General features: G+C 40.2%; 1 protein-coding gene across 2 annotated transcripts in view; it reads left to right on the forward strand.

The window, feature by feature from the left end:
* scarb2b (scavenger receptor class B, member 2b) overlaps positions 1–20,250 on the forward strand; it is a 63,194-nt gene that overhangs the window by 30,943 nt on the left and 12,001 nt on the right. For both annotated transcript variants that reach the window (XM_061927445.2, XM_061927446.2), the window contains exons 6-7: positions 280–399; positions 17,322–17,500. In XM_061927445.2, the coding sequence (XP_061783429.1) occupies positions 280–399; positions 17,322–17,500 (299 nt within the window). The remainder of the gene's footprint in view (positions 1–279; positions 400–17,321; positions 17,501–20,250) is intronic.

The following is a 20,250-nucleotide window of genomic DNA, read 5'->3' on the forward strand; positions in this document are numbered from 1 at the left end:
TGTGCCCGGATGTTTTCTCTCCGGACAGGGCAGGATATCCTGAAACCGTAATGGCTGCAAAGTGACTCTTTAGGCCTTGTTATCAGCAGTACTGCATTCTCTCTCGCAAGTGCCCCTTTCAGATATTTATCATGAAACGTAAGAAGTAGAGTAGCCGGCCAACAATAACGAAAAACGTCTTGTTTAATCACAAATTCCCTCTAATTAGTTACTGAACTTTATCCATCCAGCACCAAGTAGAAAATCTCGAATCTGAAAATGCTTCAAAATGTTTTGCAGACAACTGAACTTTTGGAACACCAACCAAAGCAACAGCATCAATGGATCCGATGGAGGTGCTTTCCATCCCCTGCTGAAAAAAGATGAACGCATTCACATCTTCACCCCAGACCTTTGCAGGTATTTCCACAAAGGACTTTCTATTTGTATCGGCCATTGTGTTTGCTCACGGGCGGCTGTCATTTAGTCTAGTCACGATTAAAACCCTGCAAAAAGGTGAGGAAAGTATCCGGGGGGTTGGGTGGAGGTTGGAAATGCTCACGGGAAGAAAAAAGACATCATTACTGTTTAAAAGTAAGCAAGCAAACAATGTTTCAATGTTAAAATGTGCAGTGCTGGCGTTGTTTTTCTCCTAAAACACTTTCCTGTAAATATTTATAACGCATCCTTTTTACTAATGCTCACTGGGACTCTAAAATGTTTACAAGGTCCTTTTGGATCATGGTCCTTTTATATCAAAAGAGTTCACGGTGTCTTATGTGACTCACTGATCCATATGCCAACATTGGATGGCTAAATAACATAAGCATAAAAAATAACAGACGTAAAACACGCATACTCTCTAAATAGGTAGTAAATATATCATGTCCTGCTGTTACATAACGCCATACATACCATACATAATACACATGGAATGTAGCATGCTGATCCTACGTAAATAAAGTCATTAAAAACAGCTTTTTAGTGCCTGAAAATGCAAATTATTGAGTAAATTAATGAGAAACTACAGTTTCCATCTCTTGCATACAGATATTCTGCAAAATTGCTGAATCCATGGAAATTAAAGTACAGCTAGGATTTATTTATTTGCCTGTGTCTACTACACTGAATCTGGCTTTGTGCTATCAGTGTGACGTATAAAATATTAAACATTTCGGTAACACTTTAGTATGGGGAACATATTCAAAATTAATTAGTTGCTTATTAACATGCAAATTAGTAACATATTAGCTCTTAATTAGTCATTATTAAGTACATATTAATGCCTTATTCTGCATGGCCTTATTATACAACCAGTAAGCCATTAACTAAGAGTCTTCCCTCAGTAACCTCAGAATTATTGCTTATTAGTAACCTTAACCCTTATATGTTCCCCTAGTGTCCAAATAACTCTAAATTAGGTCTTAGTTACTTAGAATAAGTTCCCCATTCTAAAGTGTTACCAAAATGTCATATAATTATTGCGACCAAAATTATCACTGTTACGTGGTTAATTGTCAAGATATTCATCAGATTTGTTTAAAATATGCTCGTATAAATTCAGCCTGCCTGGCCCAGCCCCTGCTTCTGTTTTGCCCAGGGCTCAAAAGTGGGTCTGCTGAATGAAAGTGGAGAACCCTAGACACCGTGCCAACTCGATGTCTAGCGCAAACTCTTAAGGTGACAGAGTGAGGTTTACACTCTGGCACAACAGCACTGGCTGGTCTCTCTCTGTTACACTAACAGAGTAAAGGGAATTTTTTAATTTGGTACAATAACTGTCTAACCATAAACCGTTGCATGCCTAATTTCATAATGACTATTTCCACTAAAATGATCTGATGATATAGTTCAAATTTGATGAACTATTTCTGCACCTCGACTGGAGTTCTTTCCTTGCCAATTGATTTGCCTTTTGTCATGATTCGTTCGAAAAAATTCATGCCTTAGCCCTGTAACACACATGCACATGTGACTATTTCTTTCTAAGAAAGGTGCATTCCTAATTTCATCAAATAAACATGACCCGCCACAAACAAATTTGGACAGGCACAAATATTTTGGAGGTTGGGGTTGGTAGCAAATATGCTTCTTAACACAGCTCATACACGACGTGAATTATTTCCCATGTGAGCGGAGTTCTAGACATACAAGGCTTTGACTTGTGGGAGTCATGACTAGTCAAAGACCATTTATATGACAACACTCTAGTAGTTTTTTTAAGAATCTGTAAGAAAGAGTCTTACAAGTTTTTTTAAACTGGACTTGCCAGCCACCAGTTGAATAGTCCAAATAATAAAAAAAGAGTGGCCCTAAAGGGGAACCTTGAGGAACACCACTACTATAACTAAAGAAATTGAACAAATGATTACTGACTGCATCTGAAGTAAACAAGCTACAGCAACACTTTAGGTACATAATTCACATTACAAAAAAATGTTGTAACAAAAAGGGGTGCCTTGAGGAAAGCCTCGGTTATGTAAATCACAAGGGACCCCAGTGTTCGCTGTTGGTTTTCTAGCAAAGTTAAAATGTCAATGCAAGGATCTGCCAATATGTTTACTGTGGTCCAAGTTCCTCTATACCAGGGGTCGGCAACCCACGGCTCCAGAGCCGCATTCGGCTCTTTGATCACTCTGATGCGGCTCAGCTGCATACTTGCCGACCTCCCCGGTTTTTCCCGGGAGACTGTCGGATTTCTGTGCCTCTCGCAGAAAACTTCCAGGATTAATATTATCCAATTTTTACCCTTAAAATAATAATAAGGGCGTGCCATGATGGTACAGCATTTAGCGCCCTCTACAATCTGTATTAACAGCGTGCAAGCCCAGCTACTTGTTATGTGCATCTTCTGCTTGCACATGTTAGTGACAGCAAGGCATACTTGGTCAACAGCCACACAGGTTACACTGACGGTGGCCATATAAAACAACTTTAACACTCTTACTAATAATGCGCCACACTTTGAACCAAAACCAAACAAGAATGACAAACACATTTCGGGAGAACATCTGCACCTTAACACAACATAAACACAATAGAACAAATACCCAGAATCCCATGCAGCCCTGACTCTTCCGGGCTACATTATACACCCCTGCTACCACCAAACCCCGCCCCCACCCCAACCCTGCTCCCCCACACATTAACCTCCCCCCCTCTGTGTGTCGGTTGAGGTGAGCGGGGTTTGGTAGCGGGGGTGTATAATGTAGCCCGGAAGAGTTAGGGCTGCATGGGATTCTGGGTATTTGTTCTGTTGTGTTTATGTTGTGTTACGGTGCAGATGTTCTCCCGAAATGTGTTTGTCATTCTTGTTTGGTGTGGGTTCACAGTGGCGCATTATTAGTAAGAGTGTTAAAGTTTTTTATACCGCCACCGTCAGTGTAACCTGTGTGGTTGTTGACCAAGTATGCCTTGCTGTCTCTTACGTGAGCAAGCAGAAGCCCCACACAACGTGTGGCTGGGCCGGCACGCTGGTTTTAGTGGCCGCTAAATGCTGTACCATCACGGCACATGCGAGAGAACAGTTGCCTTGATATTTATAGTCTGCCGGAAAAATCGGGAGATCGGGAGGGTCGACAAGTATGACGCTGTCAAGCGCCATTCATATAAAACTCGCGGGCCGCACTAACATTCAATTTTCATATTAAGCTGTGGGTCGCGTGTCTGAGACCCTTGGTTTATACGTAGCACAAAGCAAGAAAAAAACTATGTATGCAGTGTTATTTCATTTTAAATTTCAAAAGATTTTTGTGGCTCCCATTGTTTTCTTTAATTTGTGAAACTGGTCAAAATGGCTCTTTGACTGGTAAAGGTTGCCGACCCCTGCTCTATACAATGGGAGCCCTCTCGTGTGTTTTTAGGAATTTGCTGCAAACATTTTTTTTAAAGTTTTAAACGGAACTCGGTGGCTGGAATGGTGTCATTCCCGACAGGGCCGGATTTGTCCCCAGGGCTGCCAGTTGAATAGCCCTACATTGAACGGTATTGAAATTACTGTTTTGTCTGGATGGTCAAGCAATTGTTGGTCTTTCTTTATTTACTAAGTGGCATCGCCAACTACTGGCCTGGCATGCGCATTACAAAGATGATGTTGTTGTGTACATACCCATATGTGGCTCCAAGTTTGACCGGTAAAGTGTCCTTATGCTCAGTGATGATATACACCTCTAACTTAGGCTGTAACCTTGAACTTAAAAGGCTTTGTCGTGTGTGGAAAGAATTTGTTGGCGTAGCGCAGTTCTACCTTTGACCCAGTCTGGCCACGTGTCGTAAACCCCCTCGTCCTACATGTTTACAAAACACTTTCACCCACTTACTAAATGCAGGAGGGACGTGTTATTAGGACTAAGGGGAAATGCTGCCTCCCTTGTTTCCTGTCCTTAACATCATGTGAAGAGGAAATGTTCCATTAATGCACTTTCACATGAGCATGACTTTGGCTTCGAGCTATTAGGCTGTTGACTGCGTTTGAAAACATTTCACAAAATGACACTTGAAAGTGATTTAGAGGATCAAAAAACTATATAAAGAAAAAAATATAAGAAATTACAAGTCCCATCTGTAACCCTTTGGCCCACTTGCCGACAGCTGAGCCACAAAAACCTCAAGAAGTTGATGTACTGCAGACAGGTGCCACTGGTCAAATGAAGACTTGCCTATGTCGTAAATCGTTCCTCTCACTGCGGCATCAAAGTAAAATACTCGATTTTCTTAGGTTTGGTCTTTTAAAGTTCTAACAATGTATTTCCAAAGTAAAAGCTGTATCCGAATGCCCTTCTAGCATACACGCCCTAAGGTTTTTTAACTCTGCATGTCTCTCAAAGGTCAAGGGAAAGGTCTGTACAGTATTGTTGCACAATTGGTGGCCATTTGGCAAAGACTGTATGGACTCTTTTGTTCAAACTGAGAACCATTAGGATTCCCTGGGAAGGACAGGACTAGGATAGAAGAATGAACTGTTCACCACACAGCAATTCTCTAAGGAGTCATAATAACTACCATTGAACCTGAAATGTTTTCACTGGACTTGCAGACGATACAGTACAAATAGAAAGCTGTTTCATGATCGTGTTTAAGGAGTGGAGATTATATAACATGAATAATTTTAAAGTTATTGGCTCCAAAGCAAATTTGGATTCTCATCTGATGAGAAGAAATAGATCAGCTGCATGAATTGCTGACATACCTCAAAAGGCAAATATCCAGACTTTATAATCCAATCCAATCCACTTTATTTATATAGCACATTTAAACAACAAAATGTTTCCAAAGTGCTTCACAACAATATTAAACACAATTAAAAACAATATAAAATAATATAGCGTTTATAGACCTTGGCCGATACTCGATAAGTCACTTCAATGATAAAATGTAAATGAACATGATAACGTTGCCAGCCTCGATAAATCACCATGTGCATGCGTTGTTACGGCGGTCACTGTTTGCATTGGTTTCAGCAGCTGCAGGCGTTTGTGCTACATGCACTTAAATGGTAATAATAACTGCGGGATAACTCCCGACGGTTAGTATTAAAACAATTGAAAACTGGTGATTGATAACTAGACATTGCTAACATTATTGATCAACTAGTGTTAGCTTGCTTGTTAGCTGGCTTAAATGTTGACATAAAAACAAGTCATTAATGTCTTTCTCCATTAAGAAATGCCAAGCCCCAATTTAAACTTGTATGAACATTGTCTAAACAACTGAGATACAATATTCACATTGAACATAAACAGGGTTTCCCCCTAATGGATTGCCAGCCTCGATAAATCACCATGTGCATGCGTTGTTACGGCTGCTAGAGCGGTCACTCTTTGCATTGGTTTCAGCAGCTGCAGGCATTTGTACTTATATTTGTACTTACATGCACTTATATGGTAATTGTCAGGTTCAAACACTGATGACATCTATTAAACAAGACAAGAAGCAAGGAATTAAACAGGGACAGAATTAAATTTGGCTCAATTGAGGAGAAACGTCTGGGCTGTACTCTTGTGCAGTCTCCCAACACGCTCCTGACGAAAGATTGTACGCCTCCTCTTTTATTTGGACTTTCCCTGATTACATGGCAAGAGCTGTTTCTAAAGGGACAAGGGTCGTAAACTGCCATCGCCTTTCATTACAAACAGTCTCCCAACACGCTCCTGACGAAAGATTGTACGCCTCCTCTTTTATTTGGACTTTCCCTGATTACATGGCAAGAGCTGTTTCTAAAGGGACAAGGGTCGTACTTATTTGGACTTTCCCTGATTACATGGCAAGAGCTGTTTCTAAAGGGACAAGGGTCGTAAACTGCCATCGCCTTTCATTACAAACAGTTCAAAGAAAAGGTTGTAAAACAGTTAAAAGAAAAGGTCGTAAAAGAGTTCAAATAAGAGGTGCCTGGAACTTGGGCAGGTCCTGCTTTCTCTCCGCTTTGTAGTTCTCGGGTCAAGACAAAATCTTTCTGTGGATTACAATACATCAAAGAAACAGAACACCGTCATGTTGCTTCCCATCCTACACTGGAGTTTTACAAGCCTTCTTCTTGGTAGGATCAAAGACAGCTTTTGTCTTCTCGCTGGGAACTCATGGCAACACAAAGTTTTGTGATAACTTAGATACAATTATTCTGACAGTAATAACTACAGGAAAACTCCCGACGGTTAGTATTAAAATGGTTGAAAACTGGTGAATGATAACTAGACGTTGCTAACATTATTGATTGACTAGTGTTAGCTGGCCTGCTCTCTCGCTTAAATGTTTACATGAAAACAAGAGTCATTAACGTTTTTCTCCATTAAGAAATGCCATGCCCCAATTTAAACTTGTCTGAACATTGTCTAAACAACTGAGATACAATATCCACATCGAACATAAACAGGGTTTCCCCTTAATGTAATTGAAAAAGGCCACACCTTGAAAACAATTTAAAGTAATATAATATATTGTAGCCTTCAGAAGAAATTACACAAACTCCAACGCTATTTTATTTTATTACCAATCTTATGATAACGGCTTCCTCATTCTCCGCCAATCACCCTTCAGGTACGGACGGTGTGCTGGCAAACTTGGGAAAAAATAACATCCAAACCACAGGAACATAAATCATTAACACCGGCTGGTTATTATAAATGATAAATGATAAATGGGTTGTACTTGTATAGCGCTTTTCTACCTTCAAGGTACTCAAAGCGCTTTGACACTACTTCCACATTTACCCATTCACACACACATTCACACACTGATGGAGGGAGCTGCCATGCAAGGCGCTAACCAGCACCCATCAGGAGCAAGGGTGAAGTGTCTTGCTCAGGACACAACGGACATGACGAGGTTGGTACTAGGTGGGGATTGAACCAGGGACCCTCGGGTCGCGCACGGCCATTCTTCCACTGTGCCACGCCGTCCCTACAGTATGAACTAGAGTTGTACGGTATACAGGTATTAGTATAGTACCGCGATACTAATGAATCATTTTCGGTACTATACCGCCTCTGAAAAGTACCAGTTCGCCACCCCCCCGCGCCTCCGTCGTTGTCACGTCATGACATTGCTGGTTTAGGAGCAGACGATCATGTTCCGCAGTGCACAATCACGTAGTACTTACAAACAGACACAGTATGTCGACAGAAAAGGGAGAACGGACGCATTTTGGCTTAAAAACTAAAGATAAAGGTGAAGTTATAACACTGAAACGCCGTCAGGAAGAAGTGCTTTAAGACGTGGCTAGCTAGCTAGCAGCTAAAGTCCAGCCCCAGTCGGCAGTGTTTTAGCTACTTCTAAACCACTAATCCTCGCCTTCATGGCGAAAAATAAAGTACGTTTCTTACAAGTATCACCCCTGCAGGACGAGGAATAGCTAAACATGCTTCACTACACACCGTAGCTCACCGGCGCCACAATGTAAACAAACTCCATGAGTGGATCTACATCTGACATCCACTGTAATGATACCAAGTACTGTAGCGTATCTAGTCGACACTACTATGATTACATTGATATTCTTTCGTTTGTTTTTATTTTTTATATTATTTTATAAACTCCGGAAATATGTCCCTGGACACATGAGGACCTTGAATATGACCAATGTATGATCCTGTAACTACTTGGTATCGGATTGATTACCCAAATTTGTGGTATCATCCAAAACTAATGTAAAGTATCAAACAACAGAAGAATAAGTGATTATTACATTTTAACAGAAGTGTAGATAGAACATGTTAAAATAGAAAGTAAGCAGATATTAACAGTAAACTAACAAGTAGATTAATAATTAATTTTCTACCACTTGTCCCTAATAATTTTGACAAAATAACAGAATGATAAATGACACAATATGTTACTGCATACGTCAGCAGCTAAATTAGGAGACTTTGTTTGCTTATTTACTAATACAAGACAAGTTGTCTAGTATATCTGTTAATATCAGAATAAATCGTTGATTCAACCAACAAGAGAAATGTCTGAGATGAATACAACACGAGTAGGGCAGCACGGTGGAAGAGGGGTTAATTCTGCGCTCGGGATCTTTCTGTGTGGAGTTTGCATGTTCTCCCCGTGACTGTGTGGGTTCCCTCCGGGTACTCCGGCTTCCACCCACCTCCAAAGACATGCACCTAGGGATAGGTTGATTGGCAACACTAAATTGGCCCTAATGTGTGAATGTGAGTGTGAATGTTGTCTGTCTATCAGTGTTGGCCCTGCGATGAGGTGGCGACTTGTCCAGGGTGTACCCGCCTTCCGCCCGAATGCAGCTGGGATAGGCTCCAGCACCCCCGCGACCCCGAAAGGGGTAAGCGGTAGAAAATGGATGGATGGATGGACATTATATATGAAGGTCCGCCATTCCTCAACAGAAACAAACTCTTTTTTTGCTTTTTGTCTTGTTTTTTTTGCAAAATTTTGCTACACAGTATATTTTATGTTTAATGTTATTTAACTTTGATATGTAAACGTTTACATTCCAATTACAATGTTAAAATATACCAGAAATACAAGTATATTTCATACTTGTATTATCATTGGTTAATTTGGTCTCAAAATCATTTTGACTCAAAATCATTTTGACAATAATATTGTTTATCTACAATAATATGTAGGTAAACGTATCGTCTAGCAAAATTTGTTATCGACCCAGGCCGAGTTGAGATAGAGACTAATGGTGCCAACGTTGTAAAGCAATAAATAAAACGATTGCATTGGTAGACTGAGCTTCAGAAGAAGTAAGAACTGTTTAGCAACACATTGATTGATTACTAATTAATAATGGATTAATAATTAATTATGGATGCTTTTTCTTTTTTTTTCTTAGGTACCTATTTTTTCCACAATTACGATGTTCATTTCAAGAGTAAAATGTATTGCAACAATTCTTACTTAAACATGAACTGCTTTGTTTAAACAAAAGGGAAAACGGAATGTTGGATTGGAAGGGCAATTCCGAGCTAAACCCGATTACCTTCAAAAGCTCTTGCTAACTGATAAAATAATAATAAAAAAAAAAACACTTACTGATTTCGAAAACACCTGCGCCAATGGTTGCAAAGTTCATTGCAGACATAACACAACACTTTCACTGAATTCCTTTTCCATCACAGTAAGGCAAATTTACAATCACAACTAAGGATATTCTCCTACCGGGTAACTGAACAACCTCTATGCGGCTATATAGTACTGTATATCAAACAGCGGACGGCGTGGCGCAGTGGAAGAGTGGCCGTGCGCGACCCGAGGGTCCCTGGTTCAATCCCCACCTAGTACCAACCTCGTCATGTCCGTTGTGTCCTGAGCAAGACACTTCACCCTTGCTCCTGATGGGTGCTGGTTAGCGCCTTGCATGGCAGCTCCCTCCATCAGTGTGTGAATGTGTCTGTGAATGGGTAAATGTGGAAGCAGTGTCAAAGCGCTTTGAGTACCTTGAAGGTAGAAAAGCGCTATACAAGTACAACCCATTTATTATTTATTTAAACAAACATAACAAGTGGTGACTTCCAATTTACTATCAAAGCCAAAACAACAACAACAACAGCTGAACTTGCATTTGCAGCCGCTCTGCCTGCATGCACACATACTTTGTCACTAGTAGGGCTGGGCAATATGGACGGAAACGTATATCTCGATATATATTTTTACTTAAACTCGATATTCGATATATATCTCGATATATTTTCCGCTGAAAGTGTACATATAAATTCATTTTTGAGTGAGATTTAGTGGAATTGAAGTGATTGACAACTGTACTGTAAACAGTCAGTGGCACTTTTATTAACCTAGTTAGTCAAGATGGGTATTAAAGGGGAATATTATCACCAGACCTATGTAAGCGTCAATATATACCTTGATGTTGCAGAAAAAAGACCATATATTTTTTTAACCGATTTCCGAACTCTAAATGGGTGAATTTTGGCGAAATAAACGCCTTTCTAATATTCGCTCTCGGAGCGATGACGTCACAATGTGACGTCGCATCGGGAAGCAATCCGCCATTTTCTCAAACACCGAGTCAAATCAGCTCTGTTATTTTCCGTTTTTTCGACTGTTTTCCGTACCTTGGAGACATCATGCTTCGTCGGTGTGTTGTCGGAGGGTGTAACAATACGAACAGGGACGGATTCAAGTTGCACCAGTGGCCCAAAGATGCGAAAGTGGCAAGTAATTGGACGTTTGTTCCGCACACTTTACCGACGAAAGCTATGCTACGACAGAGATGGCAAGAATGTGTGGATATCCTGCGACACTCAAAGCAGATGCATTTCCAACGATAAAGTCAAAGAAATCTGCCGCCAGACCCCCATTGAATCTGCCGGAGTGTGTGAGCAATTCAGGGACAAAATTGCTCACACGGCACGGCAAGCAATAGCGGCAGTTTGTTCCCGCAGACGAGCAAGCTAAACCCCCTGGATGTCTTGGCTCACACCGTCCCGAAGATGATCAAGAGAAGAATATCGACCCTAGCTTCCCTGGCCTGCTGACATGAGGGTATGTCTCCAGAATATATTAATTGATGAAAACTGGGCTGTCTGCTCAAAGTGCATGTTGTTGCCAAATGTATTTCATATGCTGTAAACCTAGTTCATAGTTGTTAGTTTCCTTTAATGCCAAACAAACACATAGCAATCGTTGGTTAGAAGGCGATCGCCGAATTCGTCCTGGCTTTCTCCCGTGTCGCTGGCTGTCGTGTCGTTTTCGTCGGTTTCGCTTGCATACGGTTCAAACCGATATGACTCAATAGCTTCAGTTTCTTCTTCAATTTCGTTTTCGCTACCTGCCTCCACACTACAACCATCCGTTTCAATACATTCGTAATCTGTTGAATCGCTTAAGCCGCTGAAATCCGAGTCTGAATCCGAGCTAATGTCACAATAGGTTGCTGTTCTTTCCGCCATGTTTGTTTGTGTTGGCTTCACTATGTGACGTCACAGGAAAATGGACGGGTGGTTAAAATCAGGCACTTTGAAGCTTTTTTTAGGGATATTGCGTGATGGGTAAAATTTTTAAAAAACCTTGAAAAATATAATAAGCCACTGGGAACTGATTTTTAATGGTTTTAACAATTCTGAAATTGTGATAATGTTCCCCTTTAACAGCACAGAAAATAAACTGTTTATGTTACACAGAATTACATAACATAAATGAAATAGAAAACTATTATTTCTATGTAAAATAAAAAACATAGCTGTCTGTGCAAATAATACAAAGTGTATCAAACTCAGATAAAAAATACATTTGCAGGCAGGCACTTTTTAATTCCCAGTCGACGATGTAATGGACTGTCACACACGTACGGTTCTGATCAGCGCCAAGTAAGTGACTTGACTTAATTGCGCGGCTGCGATCTTCCTCACTTCGGCATACATTTTTGGCAGCATTTCTCGTGCGAAATATGCCCGTCTTGCAACTCGAGAACAGTTTTGATTTGGGCTTACATGGTAAACAACTCAAAGGAATGTTTTATCCAGACTCATACATTTGTCCACATGTGGCCAAGTAGACTCACTGTGGGTTTCCTGGAAATCTTCTACATAGCTAAAAGAAAAATCTGAAGAAGAGAATCCCTCTGCCATCTTCCACTAGTTTTTTTAATATATAAATCGCCCGCTTGAAAATTCCCTCTTCTCTACTACGACTCTTGCGTCGTCATTTGGGATGTCTGTTGTGATTTCCTTTCCTGGTTCCATGACCCGCCCTATCTTGCCTCTGATTGGCCTGTCCCTAATGTTTTGCCCTAATCTCAGCCAATCGTGACTCATCATAGTAAACAACCAACCAATCATGGATGTTCTTATACATGCAAGCATGTCTTGGAAGGAGGAAGGACAGGGGTTAAGTAGCCCATGGAGTGTTGAGAGGGAGTAGGAAGCGGGGGAGAATCAAGGAACACAACAAATAAGCGGTGTTTAGTCAATTTAACGTGAAAAAAACTATATCGATATTACGATATTTTCTTAATTCATATCTTGTTTAAAAATATATCGATATATCTTACAAACTCGATACATCGCCCAGCCCTTGTCACTAGCCAATAGTAAAGTCCATTATTATCAGGAAAATAACAATATTCAAATATATCTTTAAAGGAGAACTGCACTTTTTTGGAATTTTGCCCATCGCTCACAATCATTATGAGAGTCAAGAATGCATGTCTATTTTTTTCTAAAGATGATAAAAAATCCTTGAAAGATGCGGCTAATGGGAACCACCGTTGTAGCCTTCAAAGCCCTCTAAAACAACTTCAAAACCATCCAGCAACGTTTTATATACACAGTGCAAGTAAATATATATAATGCAGTAAAAGACACGTTAATAACAATATGCAATATGTTCAATATTTACCGTATTTTGATCATTTGAATCTGATGTCTTTCGTGCATTGATTTCTGTTTCCATAGCAGCGCACATCTGACTTCTGGAAACATGTGTTCCTACTTCCGGAATCAAACACAAGTATGTTCTAATCATGGCAGACTTTGTAACAGACAGCAAAGCCAACTATTTTTGGACAAATGAGGATTTACAACCTTATTCTTTTGAAGCTAAATATACTGCTGCTTATAGAAGCCAACACAAAGGAAGAGCAGACGAAAGCCGGTGTAGGGAGATGAAAGCGTTTTTGACGCTATAAATATGGAACTTGGAGCAAAGCTGTTTCGACATAAATGGATTGCTTACCCAAAATCAACAGGAAAGGTCCCCTTGGACCTGATGAACAACTGGCCATCGAGTGAGTCACTTTAATATCGATTATAATACACGCAGCACTTCATGCGTGTTATTACAACTACAATACATACATATGCTGTCTGGCTAGCTGTGTATGAACAAAAAATGAAATGTGGGCTAATACTTTACAGATACTGTAATATGATTGTTCATGTTTTTCAGTCAGAACAGATTGGTGTTCTATAGCAGTGTTGCGCATTACACACTCGCTGACATAGACTCTAGCTTATCTCTTGCCGCAGTTAGATGTTGCGGCTAATACTGTACCATGGCGATTTGTTACTACGTTAGAAAAGGTTCCCCTTTAAAGAAATGCATTTGTTCACAACAAAATGTTTTTCAGCAGTAAAATATATTAGAGCACTACTCTTGGTGAAACATTTACCACCTTGTGTGAACAAATGGGGAATAAAGCGGAACCCTTAAAAGGAAGTGCAGTGCCAAGCTTGTTAATCCGTTTACTTTTAAAGGTGATAACAAAATTTATGCAAATAGACTGCGAATTGATTTGTGTTAGAAAAATCTCCAAAGACACCATTGTTGGATATACAAAATCTATATTTCCAGGCCTGTGGAACCTCACTCCATGCAATTTTACAATAAAGATGTTACTTTGCTCTCTTCCCGTTTGTTTTTAAGCACCAAATTAACTGGTTTGTTTACATCACAGATGGACAACCATCCACACAAAATTCCACATATACCGTATTTTTTGGACTGTCGCAGTTTTTTTCATAGTTTGGCCGGGGGTGCGACTTATACTTAGGAGCGACTTATGTGTGATTGTTAACACATTACCGTAAAATATCAAATAATATTATTTAGCTCATTCACGTAAGAGACTAGACTAGGGGTCGGCAACCCGAGGCTCCGGAGCCACATGCGGCTCTTTGATCACTCTGATGTGGCTCAGATGCAAAACCAAAACCAAACAAGAATGACAAACACATTTCGGGAGAACATCTGCACCTTAACACAACATAAACACAACAGGACAAATACCCAGAATCCCATGCAGCCCTGACTCTTCCGGGCTACATTATACACCCCTGCTAACCCGTACACTTATTCAGCCTGTTGTTCACTATTCTTTATTTATTTTAAATTGCCTTTCAAATGTCTATTCTTGGTGTTGGGTTTTATCAAATACATTTCCCCCAAAAATGCGACTTATACTCCAGTGCGACTTATATATGTTTTTTTCCTTCTTTATTATGCATTTTCGTCCGGTGCAACTTATACTCCGGAGCGACTTGTAGTCCGAAAAATACGTTTATTTTTTTTATTTTTTTTATGAAATACAGACTGTTGTTGAGGCATGAACCAATTATTCATGTTTACATTGTTTTTATGGGGAACTTTGCTTAACTGTACAAACTGTTCCACTGTACACACAAAGACCTCATTTAAATAGGGTGGTCTGAATCACTTTGCACTTGCTATCAATTGTCTTTGTAGATCTCTCGCAACACGCTTACTAATCCATCCATCCATTTTCTACCGCTTGTCCTTTTGGGGTCGCGGGGGGTGCTGGAGCCTATCTCAGCTGCATTCGGGCGGAAGGCGGGGTACACCCTGGACAATAGTACAATTTTACAGTTTGCACACGCTGTTTAGCGTGTGGTATTTGGATCTAAGTAGATGAGGCCAAAGTGTCCATGTCTGTCTACCTTGTGTAGTGTGACCATAGCTGTTGTAATGTGGCTGTTATTGCTCAACGCTCAGACTGAGGCTGGTCAACTTCTGCTTCTTTATTTTAATGTAGAAATTTGACCCCTTTTATTAATGATTTTGGAAATTGGAAGACTTCCATGTAGAGCTGATGTCTAGTGCAACATGTCTTATTGAGACAACCATTTTGAAAGCCTTAAATAGGTATCAGGGGTCATGGACTACTTCCGCAGCGCATGCTATCATTTATGACCAAAAAGCTAAGTTACAGTATTGACCAAAATATATAATGCCCATGATTACAACACCCCTCTCCTTCAAGAAATGTTTTTTTGAGGAAAAAATGTTTCTTTGTTTTTATTATCAGTGACAATTTTAATATCAATGACAATTACAAAGTACATCACCTTTCTTAAAGGAGAACATTATCACAATTTCAGAAGGGTTAAAACCATTAAAAATCAGTTCCCAGTGGCTTATTTTATTATTAGGGACGGCGTGGCGCAGTGGAAGAGTGGCCGTGCGCAACCCGAGGGTCCCTGGTTCAATCCCCACCTAGTACCAACCTCGTCATGTCCGTTGTGTCCTGAGCAAGACACTTCACCCTTGCTCCTGATGGGTGCTGGTTAGCGCCTTGCATGGCAGCTCCCTCCATCAGTGTGTGAATGTGTGTGTGAATGGGTAAATGTGGAAGTAGTGTCAAAGCGCTTTGAGTACCTTGAAGGTAGAAAAGCGCTATACAAGTACAACCCATTTATCATTTATTTTATTTTTCGAAGTTTTTTTCAAAATTTTACCCATCACGCAATATCCCTAAAAAAAGCTTCAAAGTGCCTGATTTTAACCATCGTTATATACACCTGTCCATTTTCCTGTGACGTCACACAGTGATGCCAAAACAAACAAACATGGCGGGTAGAACAGCAAGGTATAGCGACATTAGCTCGGATTCAGACTCGGATTTCAGCGGCTTAAGCGATTCAACAGATTACGCATGTATTGAAATGGATGGTTGTAGTGTGGAGGCAGGTAGCGAAAACGAAATTGAAGAAGAAACTGAAGCTATTGAGCCATATCGGTTTGAACCGTATGCAAGTGAAACCGACACGACAGCCAGCGACACGGGAGAAAGTGAGGACGAATTCGGCGATCGCCTTCTAACCAACGATTGGTATGTGTTTGTTTGGCATTAAAGGAAACTAACAACTATGAACAAGGTTTACAGCATATGAAATACATTTGGCAACAAAATGCACTTTGAGAGTGCAGACAGCCCATTTCAGGCGCGCTAAGAACATATATTTTTCCGCGATTAACCATACCTAAATAGACACAAAATACTGCATTACACAAGACTACCCGAATGTACTCGAATGATTGAAAAAAATAAATGTTTTTAAGCTAAATTATTGGTAAACACAGTTTATGTATAATAATTTACGTAAAACCGCGAGTAATAAATAAAGTTTTCTTTAATTAATATATTCTGTAGGCATACCCTCATCCGCTCTCTTTTCCTGAAAGCTGATCTGTCCAGTTTTGGAGTTGATGTCAGCAGGACAGGGAAGCTAGGGTCGATATTCTTCTCTTGATCATCTTCGGTGGCATAAGGGACGGTTGCCATCTCTGTCGTAGCATAGCTTTCGTCGGTAAAGTGTGCGGAACAAACGACTGACAATTTCGTCGGCTTTCCCCACACCCTCATATTTTGAACAACTTTCGTCCAATTTCTTGCCACTTTCGCATCTTTGGGCCACTGGTGCAACTAGAATCCGTCCCTGTTCGTGTTGTTACACCTTCCGACAACACACCGACGAAAGTGAGAAAATGGCGGATTGCTTCCCGATGTGACGTCACGTTGTGACGTCATCGCTCCAAGAGCGAATAATAGAAAGGCGTTTAATTCGCCAAAATTCACCCATTTAGAGTTCGGAAATCGGTTAAAAAAATATATGGTCTTTTTTCTGCAACATCAAGGTATATATTGACGCTTACATAGGTCTGGTGATAATGTTCCCCTTTAATGTTTTAGGACTCTCTTCTAGTAAGGTAATTCAAAAAGAATATGCCAAAATTATCACTCGATATTTCAAAAATGAAAAACAATAGGTTTGGGTTTTATCAAATACATTTCCCCCAAAAAATGCGACTTATACTCCAGTGCGACTTATGTATGTTTTTTTCCTTGTTTAATATGCATTTTCGGCTGGTGCGACTTATACTCTGGAGTGACTTATACTCCGAAAAATACGGTACTCCTGAGCTAGCATCCTCTGCATCAGATTGCATCCTCTACTTTGCATGATAGGCCTAAAGTTTTTAATTATTGACTCTGAAATAGACCAAAAACAAATGTGCACTGCAAAGGAGGATATAAGCCAAAGTTCTTACTGATGACGAATCGAGACATCCATTTATCAAGCCCAGCATTTGTTCAGTAATGTGTTTCTTTTGTTGCTGTGCAGGTCTATCTACATGGACTATGAGAAGGACGTGGAGGTAAGAGGAATCCCGGCATACCGCTTTACGCCGCCACGCTCTGTCCTGGCGAGCAAGGAGGAGAACCCAGCCAATGAGGGTTTCTGCGTGACCCCACAGGAGTGCCTGGGAACGGGCCTCCTGAAAGTCAGTCCGTGTCGGAAAGGTAAACACTTTCTCTCGCACCCCCTACTGTTAATATTGTATACTCTGCCCCTTCTCAAGGAGCTGTAATTTTAGACTTACATCAGCCGTGCATCCCAAAAAAATGTAGTGTTGACTTGCACATTTGTAAAGTGCAAACAGCAAAATTCTGGGCCTTGGTATCTTTGAAGGTGCTTATCTAGGTTACGATTGTTTGGCCTTGACAAAAGAAAGGGATCTGCCATCTGTAATTCCGTCCACCTGACTTTCTCTCCGAGAATAACAACTGATAACCTTTAAAGGTTTTCTCTGATACTGACAAGAAGACTGCTGATACCGTGACTAGCTCTTGGATGTCTGCCCTACACATCGCAACACATCCTCCTAAGAATTCTGTTGGTACGATGACTAACTGTTAGCACATGCGTAGGTTGACTGCTTCTGTTGCCCCTTCAACTCTGACCGTAACCACTTGCTGATGGTTGACATGTAACAGATGCAGCAAAAAAGCAAAAACTGACTTAGTTGCGAAATAAGAATTGCGCAAATAAATTTCCCAAATGCTAGAACACAGATAATAAAATTGAGTAAACGTAATGCTGCTGGATTATGGTTGCTGGCATAAACCGACATTTGGTATATATATATGTGTGTGTATGTATATATATATATATATATATATATATATATATATATATATATATATATATATATATATATATATATATATATATATATATATATATATATATATATATATATATATATATATATATATATATATAATGTGTGTGTATGTATGTATATATATATATGAATGTATATATATATATAATATATATATATATATATATGTGTGTGTATATATATATATATATATATATATATATATATATATATATATATACATATATATATATATATATATATATATATATATATATATACATATATATATATATATATATATATATATGGGCAGCACGGTGGTAGAGGGGTTAGTGCGTCTGCCTCACAATACGAAGGTCCTGAGCAGTCCTGGGTTCAATCCCGGGCTCGGGATCTTTCTGTGTGGAGTTTGCATGTTCTCCCCGTGACTGCGTGGGTTCCCTCCGGGTACTCCGGCTTCCTCCCACCTCCAAAGACATGCACCTGGGGATAGGTTGATTGACAACGCTAAATTGGCCCTAGTGTGTGAATGTGAGTGTGAATGTTGTCTGTCTATCTGTGTTGGCCCTGTGATGAGGTGGCGACTTGTCCAGGGTGTACGCCGCCTTCCGCCCGATTGTAGCTGAGATAGGTTCCAGCGCCCCCCGCGACCCCAAAGGGATTAAGCGGTATGTGTGGTGTGGTGTGTGTGTGTGTGTATATACATGTGTGTGTGTGTGTGTGTGTGTGTGTGTGTGTGTGTGTGTGTGTGTGTGTGTGTGTGTGTGTCAGAAAAAGGGGCACCAGACCCTAAGCAATTCTGAGCTTTTCTTCCGACACCCACAGAGCGCCAGTGACCTGGGGAGATGCAGCCGTGACTTGAGACACGCTGGAAAAAATGTTCACTGCAGCTGTGTGGAAAAAGCTTGGATACCCTTCGATTAAATAGTAAAGCAATTTCAAATTAGCCCCCACATACTTCGACTTTTCTTCATGTGACCCTTGGTGAAAAAAGTTAGGACACTCCTGAGTTATTAATAGTTAGCTTTTTTCTAATGACTCAGAGTCCATTGTAATAAGATCCGATCCAAGAACTACATCAAAATATTTAGAAATTATAAAGCTCAGTTTAGACTGATGCTGCTATAGGAAGGAAGTCATTTACCAATATGTTTATTATTGTGGTTTCCATGTGCTGTGGAATGCAGTTGTAGATTACTACTGTACAATAATACACTTCTTGTTTATCAATGGTAGAAATAATAGCAGTCACAAAGGTTTTTTCCAGGTCAGGTGTTAGAAAATGGTAATTTAGGCGTCGTGTGCATTGGTGTGTGTGTTTGCTCTAAAGTGACCTCAGTGGTTGCCACAGAGACAACGGGGGTTGTTTTAGTCTGACAGGCTGTTGCCGGTCACAGGAGCAGGAAAACGGTCACCTCTGCCCCACTTCACGAACACTTTGCTTTACCGACATATGCGATTGTTGTTGTCGTGCACTGTGTACGTTTCAAAGTAGTCAGGAGTGATTTAGCAGTGGGAGCCGAGCCAGGATTGCTTTACTGCGCGTGTGTGTTGTTTCTGCTTTGCTCGGGCCTTCAGGGTAGGGATGCAATCTCTCCTGTTGACAATAAGTGGAAGGAACCCAGCAGGAGTAGCAAGGTTTTATGTGTGGATATCACGTAGGGTCCCTAATTAGTTCTACATCAGTATTATTGTCCATTTATCAACCTATTGTTTCTTTTCTTCGGAAGAATGACATTAAGTAGCTTGTTGCATGTACTGGGACAGAGGTCAGATGCAATCTGGTCACCTTGTCTGTCCAAATGTTCTTGTGTATGCTGAAAACCAAACTCTTGTTTTGTGGTCAAAATAAGTCTCTAAAAAGCAACTAACTTAGTGTCAGAAAGAGCAGGGAGGACCTTTTGGTTTAACTGATAATAGGGATGTTCCAATAAAGTTTTATGCTGCCGATTACGATCAATTATAAGCGAGATCGATACCGATCACATGTATTAACGGTAAATCTTTATTTTATTTATCACCAGTGCTATCAACACAATATTTAAACCTTCTTTATTCTATTTTATTACATACAACTGTAAAACAAAGTCAGTAGTACACAAT

The sequence above is a fragment of the Nerophis lumbriciformis genome, linkage group LG32 (assembly GCF_033978685.3).
Source record: "Nerophis lumbriciformis linkage group LG32, RoL_Nlum_v2.1, whole genome shotgun sequence".
In the NCBI taxonomy this organism is placed as follows: Eukaryota; Metazoa; Chordata; class Actinopteri; order Syngnathiformes; family Syngnathidae; genus Nerophis; species Nerophis lumbriciformis.